Here is a 21,786-nt window from a genome sequence, read left to right as displayed (position 1 = left end):
TGTAAGCTGATGAAGCCAAAACAAGTGCGGACTACCCGGTATGGAGCAAAAAGACGGAAACCCCCATTCAGAACTTAATCCAGTGGAGATATCTGCAGCTAACAGCAGCAAGCAAAACAGGTGTCAATTCCCCAACAATGTCATTTTGTCAGATTGTCTCATCGACATTTCATTCAATGCTTGTTATCAACTCATTATTTCCCATTTGCAACACTTTCCAGATGGAGAGTGGAGCACGATGTGCAGCGTCAAGATGTTCAGAAAACAGGTGAAATAAACAAGAGGACCACAAGGATTTCACACTGAACATGACTGGAGGTCAAGCTGGAGTTGATGAATCTATGGGAAATTCATCTTGGCTTAAACAACAATGCATAAGACATCAGAAATGTTGCAATTTGTTATTCAAGCAAACTGGGAAGGGAAGAGAAGGAGAGTAAAATTTATACAGCGGCTTTCCAATCTCGATCCACATCTACCCATTGGTTCTCACAAACGGCAACACATTTATACACTGAGATGCAGACAGTGTTTGGCTAAAAGGGTCTTGGCCAGAAACCTTCTCAGGAGGAAGCTGGATCTGAACCAATAACCTACCAATTGCAAAATAAAGTACACCAATGGGCCACACACATACAGTACATATGTAAAAAATCTGGTTTGCCCTGATATAAGGGGGCAATCCAAACAGACACACAGAAGTCTGATTGAAGTTACATAGCATTATGAACAACCACGAAAAATATTGGATTTCAGCCAAAAATCTGAACTGAGCATCAAGACTTGCTGTGTGAAAGCTGTGGCTCCTGGTGTATTTGTGTCATGTGACCACTTTGTTTCTGTCCTCCAACAGTAGTATTGTGAACCACAAACAAAAATAGGTAGCCTGGTGCTCCTTTAATTTTTCTGCGTAAAGTTGCTGTTGATTTAAGATGCTACATCTGCCAACCACCACAAGAGGGTTCTGCATCAACATCAGCAGCCTGTCAACAACATACATTCCTTGGGCCTCAGGATACCATTACCAAGAATCTTTGGCACACAACAGATTGTAGCTATAATGAATGTCCTCCAGTCAGAAAAGCTGTTCAGCGCCAACTTCTTTAAAGCAAAGAATGAAATTTGAAGTGGTTGAAATATTCTCAAAGCATAGTTTGTCTTGCATATCATTTTAGCCCTCAAACAACAAACCTTAAGATAAAAAAACATGACAAATTAACTCCTTTTAAAGCCTCAATAATCACTTCTTAATCTATATCGAACTAGGTTATTCAGCTACTCTTTGAGTTTGTCTCCGTTTGTGTTTTAAAGGAGATTTTTGGGCCTGGAGGGTATCGTGGTCTGCTCTATGCTGTTTGGTTTAACTGGTCATTGAGCCGTCTGCTGGTCTTGCCAGTGGAAGCTGTGGGACACTCACTGGGAGCTACTAATGAGACATTCATTGTAGTTTGCTGTGATGGAGTATGACAGTGGTTCATTAAATTGTTGTCGTGGCGACGCCTGCTCATAAATGTGAGCCAGACTGGGGGGCAAACTCATTAAACTGCAAAGTTGTCTTTCATCAATTGACTAGCGGTTCAATATGCAAGCCTTTACTAAACCAAGGCGACTGTCTGCGCTTCAGCCCCAGAAGAAATGAGGAACATGGCAGCCAATAGCTGGATGCTTGGGATTTATTATTCTATTCATCAAGTTCATCAACATAAATTTCTGACAGGTGCTGCAACATGAACATATAAACCTGGGACTATACAGCGGCCTGATATTTACTGTGTTTTAATTCTCAGGCCAAAGTAATCAATGCAGTCGGTACAATGAAGTAATAATACATCTGGCCTTATAATATGCAGCTTAACTTAACTGCTTTCAAACCCAACAGAAGACTGTTTGTTTGGAATAAACAGTGTGTTAAAATACCAGATTTTTATGGATTAATTATGGAGATTTTAATGCGTTAGAAATTTAACGCAATTATTTTGAGTGGGACTTTTGTATTTGTGCTTCTGGTACGACCGTAAATTTGACACTGGTAACATTCTGAAACCACAGCAACAGATGGCAAGTCCACTTTTATTGGCCAACAGTGGGTTAATTTTTGCCTCAAAAAACAAATTGATAGGACACTGGAAAAGGCTATTATTGTGCTCAAGTTGTGCTAAAAGGAGTTAGCCTATCAGCGAAGCTATTCAAGCCTAAAATCCATGAATGATGAAGGATTCCTGAAACACTGAAAACTGAATGGGGAAAATAGCACTTTGCACCAATCTGATGGTTAAATAGTCAAAAAACAGAATAAAACCTAATACTGTGTGGTTGAGTTCATGTGTCTATTTATTCAATAATTTTGTGGCAAAAAGGGTTTTTGAATCGAGAATGTTGCATATTTTGTCGATGTATGGTTTTCGATTAAAATGGTATTCATTAATTACGGACCCTGCAATGAACCTGATTAAAAACTTTCATCAAGTCCCAACACTATTTTGAACCCATCATTACAGAGTCCAAATCACAGCACCTCTAACCGCTGTGCTAGCCGTCAAGCTAGCAATCCTAAATGAAGAAGCACCACAAGAAGCTAGAGCAGGGGTGGGCAATCCTGGTCCTCGAGGGCCGGTGTCCTGCAACTCTTAGATGTCTCCCTGGTCCAACACACTTGAATCCAATAGCGGAATCACCTCCTAAGTGCAGTCAAGTTCTCCAGAGTCCTGCTAATGACCTCATTATTTGACTCAGGTGTGTTGAAGTAGAGATGCATCTAAAAGTTGCAGGAGACCGGCCCTCGAGGCCTGGAGTTGCCCACCCCTGAGCTAGAGGAAATATGGAGGATCCAAAAAGTAAATGAAGAAGTTATGGAGAGTGAAATCTGCAGTAGATTTTAGTAAACTTCAAACTATAACCCCACAAATTGAGGGAGCGGCTACAGAAGATCTGAGATGTCTGCCCAGATGAGTGCATTCCTACACGTTGCTCCAATGAACCCTCAGACCATCAGATCTATGGCTGAGGGGTTTTTATCGCTTTGACCTGTATCTACATTTGCTGTCCACTTCATTTATTCAGGGTATGGTCACGTTAAAGGAGGAAAACGTTTTAAATTTCTGTCAATGTCTTATATTTCTACAAAAAAAAAATCTTATCTTAACAGGGTGTGTAGACTTTAGAGAACCACTGTTCTGTTCCCCAAAGACTCGGATCAACTGACGGCTCTTCACCTCCTACCCAGTTACGTCAAACATGACATGCTAAGCACTGGGTGTTATTTCACTACTTTATGTCATATCACATTATGTATTACCGCACAGTCACAGCCAGCCTTTTATTTTTACCCCACTGGTGTGTCAGGGAACAAGTGTGAAATGCCTCCAAAGTGTTTGTAGACATTGTTGAAAGAGATCTGTTCCATTCAGACCCATCAATTTAAAAAGTCAGTCTGAAAGAAGTCTCTTAATTGCTCCCCACCCCACCCCTCCACTTGCACTTAGTTCACACTTTACAAGTGGTACAAGTTATAGAACTTTAGTGTCAATACGCTATGATAATGTGAGCATTTCAAGAAATGTGACAAAATGTTTATGTACAAAGCTCCCCATGAACATGATGCCTCAGTCTGCCTAAAAACAAAATTGTTTGATTAAAATTCTGTGAACGACACAACTACAGCCAGGGCTTTTTCCACAAAGGTTTCGCAAAGACAAGAGTTGATGGAAAGGGCGTTAGATCTGTAAATGTAGCTCCTCAAATTTGAGTGTTTGATTTACATAAATGGTTCATCTCCGACCTCTGACTCACTGTAAGTGTTTGGGACCATAGTTGCATATTTTGAGTGAAGCCAGAGTGACGTATGGGGAACAGATCCAACCATTTAAGCTCTATGAAAGTAGCTGAATGGATACTTCAAGGATGTTTTACTAAAGTCCATAAAAAGCCAGATCATTCTAATAAAGCAGGAGATGTAGAACAGTGGCCACTGCTCCTGGCCTTCAGGGTCTTGCACATTTTTTTTAAATATTTTCTATAAACAACTGATTCAAATAACTGAACTTCGTCCTCAGCATGTTGCCAAGGTCAATAAAATCCTCCTAATGAGCCATTTATTAATATCTGGTGCTTTAAGACAGCGAAGGTCTCAAACATGCAGGAGAGCCGCCCCTAATCAATCAATCAATCAAATTTTATTTGTATAGCACATTTCAGCAGCAAGGCATTTCAAAGTGCTTTACATCATTACAAACACAGAAACACAATGCAACATAGAATCAATCATTAAGTCAAGTTCCATCAATAAATTTGTAATTGATTACATTTCAAATACAATTCTAAACAGGTGGGTTTTTAGTTGAGATTTAAAAGACGTCAGTGTTTCAGTTGTTTTACAGTTTTCTGGAAGTTTGTTCCAAATTTGTGGTGCATAGATGCTGAAAGCTGCTTCTCCTCGTTTGGTTCTGGTTCTGGGGATGCAGAGCAGACCAGAACCAGAAGACCTGAGAAGTCTGGAAGGTTCATACAACAACAGCAGATCTTTAATGTATTGTGGTGCTAAGCCGTTCAGTGATTTGTAAACTAACAACAGTATTTTAAAGTCTATTCTTTGAGCTACAGGGAGCCAGTGTAGGGACTTTAAAACTGGTGTTATGTGCTCCATCTTCCTGGTTTTAGTGAGAACGCGAGCAGCAGCTTTCTGGATCAGCTGCAGCTGTTTGATTGATTTGTTGGACAGACCTGTGAAGACGCTGTTGCAATAATCAATACGACTGAAGATGAACGCATGGATGAGTTTCTCTAGATTTTGCTGAGACATTAGTCCTTTAATCCTGGAAATGTTCTTCAGGTGATAGAAGGCCGACTTTGTAACTGTCTTTATGTGGCTCTGGAGGTTCAGGTCAGAGTCCATCACTGCTCCTAGGTTTCGGGCCTGATCGCTGGTTTTCAGTTGTAATAACTGAAGCTGTACATTGACTCTAGATCGTTCCCCTTTAGGTCCAAAAATAATAACTTCAGTTTTGTTTCTGTTCAGCTGGAGAAAGTTTTGGCACATCCACACATTTATCTGTTCTAAGCATCTGTTCAGTGATTGGATGGGCTCTGAGTCACCTGGTGACATAGTAATGTAGAGCTGTGTGTCATCCGCATAGTTATGGTAGCTAATATTATTTCCTGTTATAACCTGAGTTAGTGGGAGCATATAAATATTGAATAAAAGGGGTCCTAGGATTGAACCTTGGGGTGCCCCACATGTGACCTTTGACCTCTTTGATGAAAAGTTTTCAATTGAAACAAAGAAATCCCTGTTCTTTATGTAGGATTCAAACCAGTTAAGCACTGGACCGGAGAGTCCGACCCAACTCTCCAGTCGATTCAGTAATATGTCATGGTCAACGGTGTCGAAAGCTGCACTGAGGTCCAACAGAACCAGCACTGTGATTCTCCAACAGTCAGTATTTACACTGCTCAAAAAAATAAAGGGAACACTCAAATAACACATCCTAGATCTGAATGAAAGAAATATTCTCATTGAATACTTTGTTCTGTACAAAGCTGAATGTGCTGACAACAAAATCACACAAAAATCATCAATGGAAATCAAATTTATTAACCAATGGAGGCCTGGATTTGGAGCCACACACAAAATTAAAGTGAAATAACACTACATGCTGATCCAACTTTAATGTAATGTCCTTAAAACAAGTCAAAATGAGGCTCAGTATTGTGTGTGGCCTCCACGTGCCTGTATGACCTCCCTACAACGCCTGGGCATGCTCCTGATGAGGTGGCGGATGGTCTCCTGAGGGATCTCCTCCCAGACCTGGACTAAAGCATCCGCCAACTCCTGGACAGTCTGTGGTGCAACGTGACGTTGATGGATGGAGCGAGACATGATGTCCCAGATGTGCTCAATCGGATTCAGGTCTGGGGAACGGGCTGGCCAGTCCATAGCTTCAATGCCTTCATCTTGCAGGAACTGCTGACACACTCCAGCCACATGAGGTCTAGCATTGTCCTGCATTAGTAGGAAATCCAGGGCCAACCGCACCAGCATATGGTCTCACAAGGGGTCTGAGGATCTCATCTCGGTACCTAATGGCAGTCAGGCTACCTCTGGTGAGCACATGGAGGGCTGTGCGGCCCTCCAAAGAAATGCCACCCCACACCATTACTGACCCACTGCCAAACCGGTCATGCTGAAGGATGTTACAGGCAGCAGACCGCTCTCCACGGCGTCTCCAGACTCTGTCACGTCTGTCACATGTGCTCAGTGTGAACCTGCTTTCATCTGTGAAGAGCACAAGGCGCCAGTGGCGAATTTGCCAATCCTGGTGTTCTCTGGCAAATGCCAAGCGTCCTGCACGGTGTTGGGCTGTGAGCACAACCCCCATCTGTGGACGTCGGGCCCTCATACCATCCTCATGGAGTCGGTTTCTAACCGTTTGTGCAGACACATGCACATTTGTGGCCTGCTGGAGGTCATTTTGCAGGGCTCTGGCAGTGCTCCTCCTGTTCCTTCTTGCACAAAGGCGGAGGTAGCGGTCCTGCTGCTGGGTTGTTGCCCTCCTACGGCCTCCTCCACGTCTCCTGGTGTACTGGCCTGTCTCCTGGTAGCGCCTCCAGCCTCTGGACACTACGCTGACAGACACAGCAAACCTTCTTGCCACAGCTCGCATTGATGTGCCATCCTGGATGAGCTGCACTACCTGAGCCACTTGTGTGGGTTGTGGAGTCCGTCTCATGCTACCACGAGTGTGAAAGCACCACCAACATTCAAAACTGACCAAAACATCAGCCAGACAGCATAGGTACTGAGAAGTGGTCTGTGGTCCCAACTGCAGAACCACTCCTTTATTGAGTGTGTCTTGCTAATTGCCAATAATTTCCACCTGTTGTCTATTCCATTTGCACAACAGCAGGTGAAATTGATTGTCAATCAGTGTTGCTTCCTAAGTGGACAGTTTGATTTCACAGAAGTTTGATTTACTTGGAGTTATATTGTGTTGTTTAAGTGTTCCCTTTATTTTTTGAGCAGTGTATATGGGTGTCATTGAACACTTTTACGAGGGCGGTCTCTGTGCTGTGGTGAGCACGAAAACCAGACTGGAAGGAGTCAAAGCGGTTGGTTATAGTTAGGAAGCTAGTTAATTGTTTACACATAGCTTTTTCAATAACTTTGCTGATGAGTGGGAGGTTGGAGATCGGCCTGTAATTCTGCATTAGTGATTTGTCCAGATTGTTCTTTTTTATAAGTGGTTTGATTACTGCTGTTTTCAAAGCCTGGGGGAAAACGCCTGACGAGAGCGATGAGTTTACTATTTGGATCAGATCAGCAGCAATAACAGGCAGGACTTTCTTAAAGAAATGTGTTGGTAAAACATCCAGACAGCAGGAACTGGAGCTTAGTTGACTTATAATTTCCTGTAGGGTTTTATAATTAAGTAGTTGAAATTGGGTCATTTTTCCTGTATTTGTTTTGTTTGGGCACAGCATTGGTACTGACTTTATAGTGGATGTACAGATTAATGCTCTGATTTTTAGAATTTTCTCTGAAAAGAAGCTGGAAAACTGGTTGCAGGCGGCAGTACATTGGAATTCAGGCGGTAACGTCACAGGAGGGTTTGTGATTTTGTCAACTGTTGCAAATAAAGCTCGAGCATTATTAATGTTTTTGTTTATGACATCTGCAAAGAAAGCCTCTCTTGCATGTTTTAGTGTTAAATGATAGTTACATAGTCTTTCTTTATAGATGTCACAATGAACGTGGAGTTGAGTTTTACGTCATTTTCGTTCTGCCCTACAGCAGAGTTGTCTTGCAGAGTTAACTGTTTGTGCATTTCTCCATGGAGATTTCTTTTTACCAGACACAACCTTCATTTTAATTGGGGCAATGGAATCAATAATATCTGAGACTTTAGACTGAAAATCATTTACCAACTTATCTACATCATTACAGCTTAAGGGTGAGGAAGAAGAGTAGATTTGATTAAAAGTTTCTGCTGTGTTTTCAGTGAGAGAACGTTTTGTGATGGTTGCTGTTTGTCCAAGTGGGTTAAAAGATAAAGAACTTTCAAAGATAACAGCGAAGTGATCCGACAGGGCGACATCAGTTACAGAGACATTGGAAATATTCACACCCTTACTGATAACCAGGTCCAGTGTGTGTCCTTGAGTGTGTGTTGCTTGTTTGACATGTTGTGTTAGACCAAAAGTCTCTAAAGTATTAGCGAGCTTTTTTGCCCCTCTGTCTTGGGGGTTGTCAAAATGAATGTTGAAATCACCGACAATTATTAAACAATCATAATCAATACATGTAAGAGATAGAAGTTCATTCAAGTCAGTAAAGAAATTTTCCACAAAAGTTGGAGTTTTGTATAGAGTTACTGTCAAAGTTCGTTTGTGGCCTTTAGCTTCAATTCCAAGATACTCAAAAGAGGTGAAGTGACCCAAAGAGATTTTACTACAATTTATGGTATTCTTAAATATTGAAGCCCTAAGCAACATGACGAGGGAAAGAAAACCCATCTGCTGCAGGATTTTCGTTTTTGTTTGCTTAAAACATGAAACTGAAATTTATATAATATCTGTAAACCTATACAGCAGAAAGAAGTTGTTCCAATTAAAACCTTGACCGTGAGACCACATTGTATTATATTGGGTAATATTTATACCCAATATAATAAATCAGCTTCCCTAGATGACACGTTCAGCTTTAAAACTCCCATTTTGTGTTTGAATCGGTGATACTCACACTGTAAAGGATTACTGTTGTGGTTCAACATTAACATTCACACATAGTCAGGTGTGCCTGGCGTATTCAGAGCACTCTGTCAGCAAACACCATTTTGATTGGCTACATTTCCTTCAAGTCCTTCATTTCCCACAATACAAATGGATGCTAACAGGTTTGATGAAATAGTTGGGCTTCAGGCCCCGTTTGCTCTCCATCAGGACAGCCAGCACTCACAAGGTGACGTTTTAGCTACTGTACAACTGTTTGTGCCAACTGTCAACCTCAGCAGATTGATGTCACATACAAAACACTTTGACATGTTCTACAAATGTTAATCTGTACTGTATCAATCACATGTTTCATGCAGTTAACTGGTAAAAAGGCAGTATTAAGCTTTACATCATGTTATAATGTTATTCTCTCATCAAAAACAAACCTTAATTCATTCACGTATGAGAAAGCCTTTAATCTCCATGGCAAACACTCAGCTGTGATAAACGACTGGGTGGACCTAGCTCCACCTTCGAGGACAAAGCTCCTCCTCAAGCTGCAGGGTCCAATCCTTCTACTTCCTCCTCGCAGAGCACTCCTCCCCTGCAACTCGCCCACTCAGCTCCTTCAGACTAGCCAGCAGCAATTAGCAAACACCTGGTGGAACTGCTGAGCTACTTCTCAGAGGAAAGCTGGTAAAAATGTTCTTAAGGGATTAATAGAGGAGCAATGTTAAAGAGACAGAGTCCCTATTTTAAGGCGTTAAATTATAAGGTAAAATTTCTTTTAAGTTATGTTTGATATATGCAGCATTTTATATCTACTAAGGGGAACATAGTTACGTGATTATGATGTAAAATGACACTATGTGGTTGGAAAATATATAATACTGCAATTTTAATTATTTGAAAATCATACAATAGAATATTCAGGACCTTTTTTAAGATTCTGTCACCCACAGTTGAGGTGTACCTTTGATCAAAAATACAAACCTCTTTATTCTTTATAAGTGGGAAACTTGGAAAAAAGCAATCAGTATCAACATCAAATACTTAAATTCTGTTGTATTAATCTAAATTGTGTTAAAGAACAGCAACCCAGTTTATGCAAGCTCCTTCTACAAATAATCTCATAATACATAAGGTGACCTGAGACAGATTACGTTTTTCCTTATCAGTCCTGCTGCTCAATGACATTTAAAGCTAATATTGACCTCAGTCACAGTTGTGGCTCCACTCATATTAAAAGGAAGTGGATTGCTTTTAAAATATCTAATTTGCACACATATGCAGTCTTGCATGAGTGTGCAGAAAATAGTGACTGTATGGCAGAAAAGGTTTTGGATGTATTTACATCTGATATTGCTCACTCTTGTTCAAACAGTGCTACGCCGTAATGCCACATTAATGAAAGTCACAATGGAGTCAAACGCATGTGGAAAAAACCACACAGCACTTCAGCCGTAGTCATAGCGATATCAAGGAGCCCTGCACTGGCAGACTAATAGCTCCTAAAACGGGTGCATGTCCGTCTGGATACATGTGCATTATCGGAAGCAACACATAATGCTGGTGCCACCTAGTGCTTTTAGACATCAGTCCTAAAGTCAGAAGTTCAAAATGTTTGCTTAGGAAAAGAAACTTCTTGCATTACACATGGTTTTTCCTTTACATCATCCTAATTCATCACTTTTCTCTTAACGGCTAGTCTTCCTACCTGTCCAGCACCTTCATATATGTTTAAAGGGCATTTCTGACTTTTCTTTTTCTGCTGAACTCTTCTAATTGGTGCATTTTGTCTGACGTTGCAGCTTTCATAGTCACACTATATGGTTATTGACATTGACAGAACTTGAACTTTCTGTCAGTATGGTGTAATATTTGTAATGATGACCGCAATCCATAGACAAATCATTTTTCCCCCATACAAGCACGAGCAAGCACGCTTGCATGCTGCAAAACATCTGTTTTGTCTCCAGATTTCCTCCTTCATCTGCCCTCCAGAGTCAAAAACCAGCAATTTGTTGCAAATGAGGAAAGTCAATGTGAAACCTGGTTGCATCTGGAAACACAAAAACAAACTCCAGGACATAAACATTGCTTTAATTTCGTCTCCCCATCTTCAAAACTAAGAAAGAGGGAAACATTTCTTTTTCTAAATGTCTCTGTGCTCGGGGATATTTCAATCAGATTTTTTTTGTCAGCAACACATTTCTAAATCATTTATAGGCTAGTGCCAAAATCCGAGCAAGCTTTCAAAATGTCACAAAAAAAAGCAAATTAGTCATGTTTCTATCTACTAGTTTGGAGAGCATCAAGCAGGCTATGCTAAGAGTATTATTATCAAATGTTACTGTTACATATGGCTGTAAGAAACAGGAAGTAAACTAGCATGAGCCACACATCCTAGAAAAAACAAGAAATGTTATCAGGAATAGGTTGCAATCAAGCAAGTTGTAATTGTTCTGTCATGTCAACTAGTATTTACAATGTTACATATTTCCAGAAAGATGCCAACAACAGAAACAGTTGATAAGTCATGTGAGGTAAACATTATCTGGTGAATGTGCTTTGCCGAAAAAATAATTTCTCTTTTTATCGCATTAATCTTTTTACAAAAAGTCAAAATCCACCTCAAGTGAGTACAACCTTTTTTGTGAAACTGAGCTACTTGAGGTTTATAATTTTCCTATTTCCATTAACCCTTTCTAATGATGTTCTGATCTGCTCACCATTTAACTGCATACTTGCAGCACTGGTCACATGTGCAGGTTACAGCTGCTTCTCTTTATTCACACTGTTTCCATGTATGCCAAGCTAATCACTACAATGTGCTACTTCCTGTTACTAGGGTCCAAATTAAACTCTCACCACAGCAGTCGTTACGAACATTACAGCAGACACTGATGGTACAGTTAGTCTATTATTTTAGCTCATAATTTTGAATGGCAGAATTGACTTAAGCATTGACTTAATAGGCAGAAGTGTCTTATTATAGATGTTAGTGTGTATTTATCTGAATAAATAAGTTCATACATTAAAAAATCAATTCTAAAATAATTTGTCTTATTACAAATTACTACCAGTTGTTTAGGTGAACAATTAATGCTTTACGGAAGTTTTCATTAGAAAATACTACCGGTAAATTCTACGTCTGGTTCCAGACTTCCAGTTGTTCGATATTTACTAGAAAACAAAGGCCCACGTGGAAATGTAATCAAAAAATGTCCTTTATGCTTAACTATCTGGCAGGAACACCATAAGTTGCGTCATCTGACAGTTTATACTGATGAATTTTATATACACTGCCTGGCCAAAAAAAAAAGTCGCCACCTGGACTTAACTAAGCAAATAGGTACAAGCCTCCTATTGGATAAGTACTGCATAGGCGATTATCTTTCAGCTGGCAACAAGTTATTTAACCCCAGCTGATGCAATGAGTAACTCCTCATTTCTTAAACAACCATGGCAAAAGACACATCCTGTGGTCGTGGAAAAGACGTTAGTCTGTTTAAGAAGGGTCAAATCATTGGCATGCATCAAGCAGAGAAAACATCTAAGGAGATTGCAGAAACTACTAGAATTGGGTTAAGAACTGTCCAACGCATCATTAAAAACTGGAAGGATGATGGGGAACCATCGTCTTCCAGGAAGAAATGTGGTCGGAAAAAAATCCTGAATGATCGTGATCGGCGATTACTTAAACGTTTGGTCAAATCAAATCGAAGAAAAACAACAGCAGAACTCAGGAGTATGTTTAATTGTGAACGCAAAAGCATTTCCACACGCACAATGCAAAGGGAACTCAAGGGGTTGGGATTGAACAGCTGTGTAGCCGTAAGAAAACCTCTAATCAGTAAGGCTAACCAGAAAAAAAGGCTTCAGTTTGCTAGGGAGCATAAAGATTGGACTCTGGAGGAATGGAAGAGGGTCATGTGGTCTGATGAGTCCAGATTTACCCTGTTCCAGAGTGATGGGCGCATCAGGGTAAGAAGAGAGGCAGGTGAAGTGATGCACCCATCATGCCTAGTGCCTACTGTACAAGCCTGTGGGGGCAGTGCTATGATCTGGGGTTGCTGCAGTTGGTCAGGTCTAGGTTCAGCAACATTGTGTGCCCAAAGAATGAGGTCAGCTGACTACCTGAATATACTGAATGACCAGGTTATTCCATCAATGGATTTTGTCTTCCCAAATGGAACGGGCATATTCCAAGATGACAATGCCAGGATTCATCGGGCTCACATTGTGAAAGAGTGGTTCAGGGAGCATGAGACATCTTTTTCACACATGGATTGGCCACCAGAGTCCAGACCTTAACCCCATTGAGAATCTTTGGGATGTGCTGGAGAAGGCTTTGTGCAGTGGTCAGACTCTCCTATCATCAATACAAGATCTTGGTGAAAGATTAATGCAACACTGGATGGAAATAAATCTTGTGACACTGCAGAAGCTTATTGAAACAATGCCACAGCGAATGCGGGCTGTAATCAAAGCTAAAGGCGGTCCAACAAAATATTAGAGAGTGTGACCATTTTTTGGTGGCGACTTTTTTTTTGGCCAGGCAGTGTATTATTGCTTATTGAGCTAAAATGTTACTTTACTGAGCTTGCTGTATGTTTTGGTGTAAACATGACTCAACGTGTTGACTCTATTTTGTCATTTCGCTTTCTTTAATTAAACAAGCAGCATCTAGTCTCCAGGGTCTTCTTTTGGTTTAACTTGGTGTTGCCAACTTCCTTGTGGAAATCAGATTAAACTTAAACCTGATGTAAAGCCGTTTGTTGTTAAAACAGCAGCAGAAGGTGTTGGAATTACACATTTTAGGACTTTTAACTCCAAAGCTGGAATGGAAGAGGAAATATTGTGTGCTATGTACTAGTTCTGAAAGTTTGATAAGTTTTCTATGCAGCAAGGCGCCATTGCAGCAGTAGCACACAGCTGAACAGTACACAGTTATGCTTTTTTTATACAGTAGGCTGGTTGAAGGCGCCTTGAAATTCAGATGAGGAATGGTTTCTGCTCTAGAGTTGTGTGTCTACATACAAAATGACCAACAAGGTCAGTTTGCTTCCAGGAATAATAGAAGGGCGCACACACATCCAGACCAGGACTCAGTAAAACGTTGGCAGCATACTTACAGTAGCAGGTTCCACGGAGAGGGTTACCAAGGTATCGGTTCTCTGAGTCGCATCTGCAGCAAAACAAAGGCGGGAAGGGGCAGGAGGAAGATCAGAGGAAAGGAAGCACAGCAGCATTAGCATTCAGCACTGGTAAGTTTTATTAAAGCTATTTCTGTAGGGGTGTGCGTGGTAGTGTGTCAGCTGGGTGTTTTGTCTTCCTCGAGCTGCTTGGTAGGTAATTTCCCCTCTGCAGGCCCATCTAGCCAAAGCCACTGCACCCCCCCTCCAAAAGATTCCCACAGTCAGACACCAAATACAGATGGACACAGGTTTTAATGAGGAAATCTCACACATGTATTGGTGGGTTGTCATGCATTTGAATGCTAAAGTTTTGAAAAATGGAGATGAAAAACAGGCTTTTCCTTCATGAATGTGAATAAAGGAGTTTTGATTCCTAGAACTGATTCCAGTGGAGGATCATCAATAACGAAAAACAACAAATTCAAAATCTATATCTATCGTGATCAACACATAAGTAATTCACCACAAAAACAAACTCCAAAAACAAACAGAGCACTGCTTTAATTTCCTCTCTCCTCATCTTCAAAAAACCAACCAAACTTTTTTAAAAATATCTTTCCTCCAGGGATGGTACAGTCACCTTTTTAAATCAAGCATTGTCGTTCTCATATTTACCTTTTTTATCAATGACCTTATTATGTAACAGAACCTGTTTTTAATAAATAAAAGATATTTTGTCCGGTAGGAGTTAGACTGGCCGCATAAACACAGCAAAAGTCTTTAAAAAACTCACATCTTCTTCGCGCTGACAACGCTTTTAAACATTGAGTTTGCTAAACAGTTAGGTTAATTAGAATGGTCCTTGCAAACTAACATGGACCACACATCTGACGTGAACAACACAAAACAAATAATTCACCATCACACAATACAGTTTTTGATTTATTTTAAATTATTAATGTTCTCAAAACCAATTCTATGTAGTTTTTTTTTGTTTTTTAGCATGTCTGTTGGTGACCTGGGAAACATACTCAGACTTCAATTAACCTACTTCCTGTTAGGAAGATAGCATTCACAGATTTACATTTTTTTTCTTTATAACATAACTACAGATTGTTTAGTAGAGCATATCTAAAACATTTAAAAAATACTTAAGTTTGGGAAGCTGAATATCTATAGCCAGAGCTACTTGAAGCGCTACTGGCTGACGTTTGCAAACCAACCAAGGAAAAACTTTTTTCCTCTCCCTAAAAATATAGATAACAAAACTGCAGTAGTCCTAAGACAGTTTTCACAGTGCATATTAATGCATAATAAGGTATATTTAGTCTTATTGAACTGTTAAAATAGGCAGTTGTAAGGGTTTTTAATTGCCCACTGTACTGATGTGAAAATCTGCACTCAAAAAGTTGGAATCCCCAATACCAGTGTAATAAAATGCATCTTAACTTCAATTTTTTAATACCAGCTTCTGTTTGTTTTTCAATTTATATACTTAATCCAGATTGTTATGAAAAGTCCTTGACTTAAGTTTGACACAAATGCTACAGTTTAAATACTGCTATTAAAAATTTATCAGGCCCCTTTTCTTTAACTCTTAATGGTTATAAACAAAATAAACTAAATCAAGGAAGATTAGAAAAGCCTTTACAAGTAAACCTCTTTACGCTGCTTTACAGGTACGTCTGGGTATAAAAAGGAAATTTTGGAAAGATACCTTTTGAAACATATCAAAAATGTATTTTTTGTATTTTGTTGTCTGCCACAAGAAGGGAAGTTACTCAATAAAAATTTGTGCTAAAATGCTTTTGAAAAATAAGATTATAAATACTGCTAAGGTTTTTAATAAAAGCATGCCTGCATCAACATTTTAGGGCAAGACAGCTTGTAATATGTGTGCCTGTCAGTAGATTTGCTTTCAAATTCATCTTGATGACTTAAAGAGTGAAGAAAACAACAGCTGTTTACTGATGTTGCAACACATTGGTGGAAATCCACACAGTGACTGCAGAGAATTGAAAAAGACAGAAACAGAATAACTGGAGGAACAGAGGAGCAAACATGCTCTCAATATTCACAACCGTGTTTTCGGAACAAAACTATAGTGTTGCATTATGAGAAAGTATTCACACCTAATGATCTCTGACAATCATTTCTTCATGTAGAATATAAGAAACCAATACAAAGAGTGGTATGTGTGTGAATTGACCCCCATTTACATTTAATGGGGAATTGATCCCCATTTAATGCACCTTTAATTAAAATGCAGTAACATGACTGTTAATATGGAGGTGGAAAACTTAAGCAAAAAAGCAACGTGTCACCTCAGTGAGCTCAGACTGAGAATACATAGGAAGAAAAAGGTTTCTTTTAGTTTCTGTTTAAAGAGAAGATCGTCTTCTGAAGACTTCTGTGACTTTCAAAGTCTTGGAGTTTCTCCCAGTGGAGCGTCACAGAGGATAGACTGAGACATTTTTAATACAAACAGATTTAATGGATCAGTTTGGATATCAGTAACTGCATCTGTGGATTTGGCAACATTATTTTATAGTGAAACAAGGGAAAATATACATATACAGTACAGACCAAACGTTTGGACACACCTTTTAATTCAATGAGTTTCCTTTATTTTCATGACTATTGACATTGTAGATTCACACTGAAGGCATCAAAACTATGAATAACACATGTGGAAATATGCACTAAACAAAAAAGTGTAAAACAAGTGAAAATACCCCTTATATTCTAGTTTCTTCAAAGTAGCAACCTTTTGCTGTGATTACTGCTTTGCACACACTCTGCATTTTCTTGATGAGCTTCAAGAGGTAGTCACCTGAAATGGTTTTCACTTCATAGGTGTGCCCTGGCAGGTTAATAAGTGGGATTTCTTGCCTTATAAATAGTCATGAAAATAAAGAAAACCCATTGAATTAGAAAGGTGTGTCCAAACTTTTGGTCTGTACTGTATATCTGCTAATTAGCATGTTGGTATAGCGCTTTAGCATTAGTGGAACTAATGTTTATGACTATATACAGTATTAGAAGAAATACCCTGGGAAGCCGCTAAGGTCAGGAGGCTTTAGGAGGCTAAATGGAGGAAAAGTACAGCCTGCAATAGCCCACAGTGGACAGATGTGGACAAATGAAAGATGCACTAATTATGTAGAGAGGATTGTGACAATATATTCATGTGCACAGAAAAACCATGATGTACACACACAAAGATAACAAACCAGCTTTAGCTAATATCCCCATTAGCTCAGACTGTGACTTTGCATACTATGAAACTGCACACCAGCTGAACCTCTGAACACCCACCATCCACCCAACGGGGGACCAAATGTTCACTTAAAACCAAAAAGACAAACCAATTCTCCTCTACTTGTTATGTTTGGAAGTGACCCAGAGAAAACAGCAGCATTCAGATAGTGTTGTGGATACAAGTGAATGAGCATGACTGCAGCAACATGGCCATGAGATAAGCAAGTGAATGCATAACAGATGCTGTACTTCTCTGCAAGAAAATAATAAAAATATGTGTGCAGCAAAACAAGAAGAAAAAAACACCAATTATCAAGTTAATAGGTGTTGAACCCAAATCCATTTGAAACATTTTCTCACCCTCAGCTGGAGATGAGCACAGTGTCATAAGCTAACTGGCTATGACACTGTGCTCATGACACTGTTATAGTTATGACACTGTTATAGTTTAACTAAACTGGAGTTAAAGTTTATTTACTACAACATATGTTCATGTTAGTCTTTTCACTGATTGGGGGATTTTGAAATGTTTTTTCTTTAAACAGTTGTCAGGGTTTCCCTCAGTGTATTATAAGCCTGGTGGCCTGCCATGCTTCACCAGCCCCCAGGCCAGGCTAAGCGTTGCTTGTTTCTGTTTTTAGGAAAATTGAAAGCTTCTCTGTTGCTCTGAGCATTTCAGTGGCAGAGCAGACTTATTCCTATAAGATAGGTTTATAGTTTATGCATTTAAAGCCGGGAGAGCAGACCAATCACACACCTGGCGTCTCCGCGCGTTGTCTCCGGTTGTCCCGGTTGGCCGTAGCGTTAGTTAACGAACCACCGCTAACCACTCATCATGAGGGTTCAGCCCGGTGAAGAGCTTTCGTGTTCACCTCGTAGTCACGCATCACTCTGGTGCTATATTATTTTATTATTATTTCTATTATTATTTTTCCAGTTACACAAAGCATAACAAATCCTTTGTCCATTTAGTTAGCCAGAGTTAATGAATGCAGCCACACAAAGATCTGAAAAACTCATCCCTTAAAACTCGAGCAACCAAAACAGCTTCTGTGACTCTTAATTTAACCTCAACAGACACGAAATGGAAAAGCAACTAAAGCCTTAAATTAAATCTCCCGTTTGTTGTGCATTCCAGGCTGTATGAGGCCTGGAGCAGAATTTGACTTGGGGCCCCTTTTCCTGCTAAAATTATCAGCACCTTTAACAGCGTCTATGTTAAATTTACTGAAATCTGGGAGACAGGGACAGTAGTTTAATTGGCCAACCTAAAAACAATCAGTTATAATTGCAGTTTATTAATTTGTATTTGTGAACAAACAAAGCTGAAACTCAAAGATTAAACTCATAGCATTTGATTATAGCTGTGATAACAAAACAATATAACTATGAATATTGTTCTTTGAACTTTTACAAAGTAAACTTGCCAGCTCTTTAAAACCTTACATTTAAATATTAAACAATGTAAATCTTTTAATTTATGTATGTTGAAACCATTAAATCAAATTTAGCAGCATTGATAATCTCAAACAAATGTTACATTTATGTATCTATGATCTTTATTAAAATATTAGCATTTATTGGGCCCTTGAATCCCTTGAGGACCTTATGGAGACAATAAATTACTTTGGATTAAACAGTGCAAATAATTGATATTCATTTTAATTGTATACTTTTTATTTGTTTTTTGTTTTTTTTAAGATTCTATACATGTGGGTTTAAATACTGTTTCACTGGCGATGTTTTCCCGTAACATATAATTACCCAGTAATATTTTTACAGTTCCTGTCTACTTTACATCTTTTAATACAAAAACACGGTGGACCGCCTCGGCACCCCGACCACCGGGCTTAGCAAGTTTTCTGGGGGAAACCCTTAGTTGTGATCATAGAACATGTCATTAAGAGAAGCTCATTTTTTTGCGCCATACTATTTCACATTAATGAGGTTCTATAAAGCCTGAAGGTTAGATTTTTTTTAAATTGTCATGTTCTCTGGATTCATGAAAGTCTGGATTGGGCACTGGATGAGAAAATGCACTATAAATGATTAATGATGCAACCAAATTTGAAGTTTTAGGCAAAAAATCCAAATATTATGTTTGGTACAAAAGCAACTCAAGCTTACAAATGTGAGCAGAACTTTTTCGATATTCCGCTAATGTCAAGTAAACACAATTTACCACTAAGAAACACAATTAAAATCCTATGTGAATAGGGAATCATGTGTATCCTAGGAAACATTGATTAAAGTTGACAGATAGGACATTTACAGAGACTCAGTCAGACTTCCACCTGGCTTTGCCCTCAGTCCGAGTCATGAACAGAGCCCAAGTCCTGGCTCAGTCCGGGTCGCTCAGAGTTCAGAGGCAGCAGGGTCAAATTCAAGATGCTTGCTTCTGGTAAAATAATCAAAACATTTTAAAAATATATATAATCAAGAGGTAATGGTGAATTATATATTAAACAGTGAACAATAATGTCTACTACATTTAAAGAGAAATAACACCAGAAAAAAGTTTAAAATAAAAACAAATGAAAGTTGTCAGGTGTTTATGATACAAGAATTGTGAAGCAGCATGTATTCGATTTTCAATTTAATAATGTCATGCAACCAATCAGATTTTGTAACATAACTTTTGTGTGTCAGTAACACTAATACAGTAACTTCTCAGAAAAATAGATTTCTACATATAGAGTGTCTCAGTCTGGTTTAGCCTGGACACTGATTGCTCTTCTGTTGTTCATCACTTTGATCTTTAGTCTTTTTCAGTGTTAAATGGAAATAGTTTTATATTTGACATCTTCTCGTTTCCAGTAAGACATTCTCTCTCTACGTCTTTTCAAAGAGAATCTTCAAGTAACAGGTTCTAGTGTTTTACACATCTTAAACACTTTCTTGTTATCTGGCTGTGTTCAAACATGCTGTACTGAACCTCATCATCAAAAAGAAGCATCTTGATGTTCCTTCTAATTATAGACCTATTTTCAAATTACCCCTTTTTTTCAAGATTTAGAAAAGGCTATTGATAATCGACTGTAGACGTATAAAAATGCTCCTGGATCAATCTGTTTGAAACCCCACCACAGCACAAAGAGAGAACTTTTAAGAGCTTTTAATGATCATTTGTTTCAGTTGATCACAGTATTATTTTATCTAGACTGGAGCACACTGTTGGTCTCAGACATGGTTCAAGTCCTATCTGGCTCACAGGTTTTTCCCGTGTCTATGGGAGAATATTCCTCTTCATCAGAACCTATTCATTGTGGAATACCTCAAGGGTTCATTTTAGGTCCTAGTTTTTTTCTTTATAAATTCTGTTATTGGGGGGGGGTTCTATTTTTAGGAATCATAACATTTCTTTTCATTGCTTTGTTGACAATATTCAAATATCATCAGATTGAATGTCTGTGACCCACTGCAACCTCAATCAAACTGTTTGCATGATGTCAAAGTATAGTTTTCTCCAAGTTACCTGACCTTGAACAAAAACAAAACTGAAACTACTATGTTTGTTGAGGGCATCCTAGGCAAACTGACTTCCTTGGCACCTTAAAGTATTGTTTTGAATTTATGAAACACCAATGTGCAAAACAAATTGTGAAATTTATCAACAGTTTTAAGTAGACACGGTCCAATCATACTGATTCACAGGCTAATCTCACCTTGTTATACTTTTGTCCTGTCAAGAACAAAATGGCAAACAGACATGATGTTCAAAAGTAATACTAAATTTAGCAAGTGCTAGGCTTATAATTTTGCTTTGGAAAGAATAATAATGTTTTACTATCTATTTAGAGCAGGAAATAACTGTGGGACTAATGCACTATGCTTATCTCACTAAGAGCTATAACTAAGATCTGAATGTTTGGGTTCATTTACACTAAACCTGTTTAGTCCACTTCATTCAAACTCCAGCTTCCAGACTAGAAAGTCCGGTTCGTTTGGGAAGTTGTGAACGCCGAATTGAACTCTGGTCCGCCGCCTACAAACCAAGGTCTCAGTTCAACTGAAATGAACTCTGGTACGGTTCCAGTGCAAACACAGATGCCAACTGGACCAACTACAGCACAGGGCATTATGGGTAAATACAACCAAAACAAACATGAATCTAGCACTAGTAGAAGAAATGGCTTGTAGTCTTTTACTAGACACAAAAGAGAAATCCTATAACCGCTAATAACTGACGCGTCTCCATTTTTGTTTGCATTTTGTGAAGAAGGAAGTTGCTCTCTGTGTAGTTTCCTACTGTGGTTCTCAGTGCAGCGCCACCACAGGCAGGGAGGGAAACATGTTTTTCAAAGGATTTGTTTGTTTGACACAGTTCAGTATGAAAGTGAACCATACCAGCCGAAAATGTCAAAAATGTTGCAATTATGGTTCTTGATTGAACCAAGTCTATGAGACTATCATGTGTGAAAACATCCTGGTAAAGCTGGGAATTGGCCATTGCTTCACCTGTACCATCTGCACTGACGTTCCTCATAAACCTCTAGAGAAAAATTAGCCGAGTAGAGTCTCCTTAGTCAAAAAAACACAAAGTTTTTGAAACTTTTCAATATTATACATTAATCAAAATGTTATGTAATCTTAGCCGCAAAATGTATAATTATTGCCTGTTTAAATGAAACGGGTTAGATCATGTTATACAGTTTTGTTTAAAATTTTGCGTAAATAC

The 21,786-nt window shown here is 39.0% G+C and overlaps 1 protein-coding gene across 4 annotated transcripts in view; it reads right to left on the bottom strand.

Moving 5' to 3' along the window:
• Window positions 1–21,786, bottom strand: part of LOC116712856 (attractin-like protein 1) — a 191,756-nt gene that overhangs the window by 42,963 nt on the left and 127,007 nt on the right. For all 4 annotated transcript variants that reach the window (XM_032552699.1, XM_032552698.1, XM_032552696.1 and 1 more), the window contains one exon: window positions 13,845–13,897. In XM_032552699.1, the coding sequence (XP_032408590.1) occupies window positions 13,845–13,897 (53 nt within the window). The remainder of the gene's footprint in view (window positions 1–13,844; window positions 13,898–21,786) is intronic.

Source organism: Xiphophorus hellerii, chromosome 22, assembly GCF_003331165.1.
Source record: "Xiphophorus hellerii strain 12219 chromosome 22, Xiphophorus_hellerii-4.1, whole genome shotgun sequence".
In the NCBI taxonomy this organism is placed as follows: domain Eukaryota; kingdom Metazoa; phylum Chordata; class Actinopteri; order Cyprinodontiformes; family Poeciliidae; genus Xiphophorus; species Xiphophorus hellerii.
Note: the sequence above shows the minus strand (reverse complement) of the source record. Positions and strands in the feature narration are given on the sequence as shown.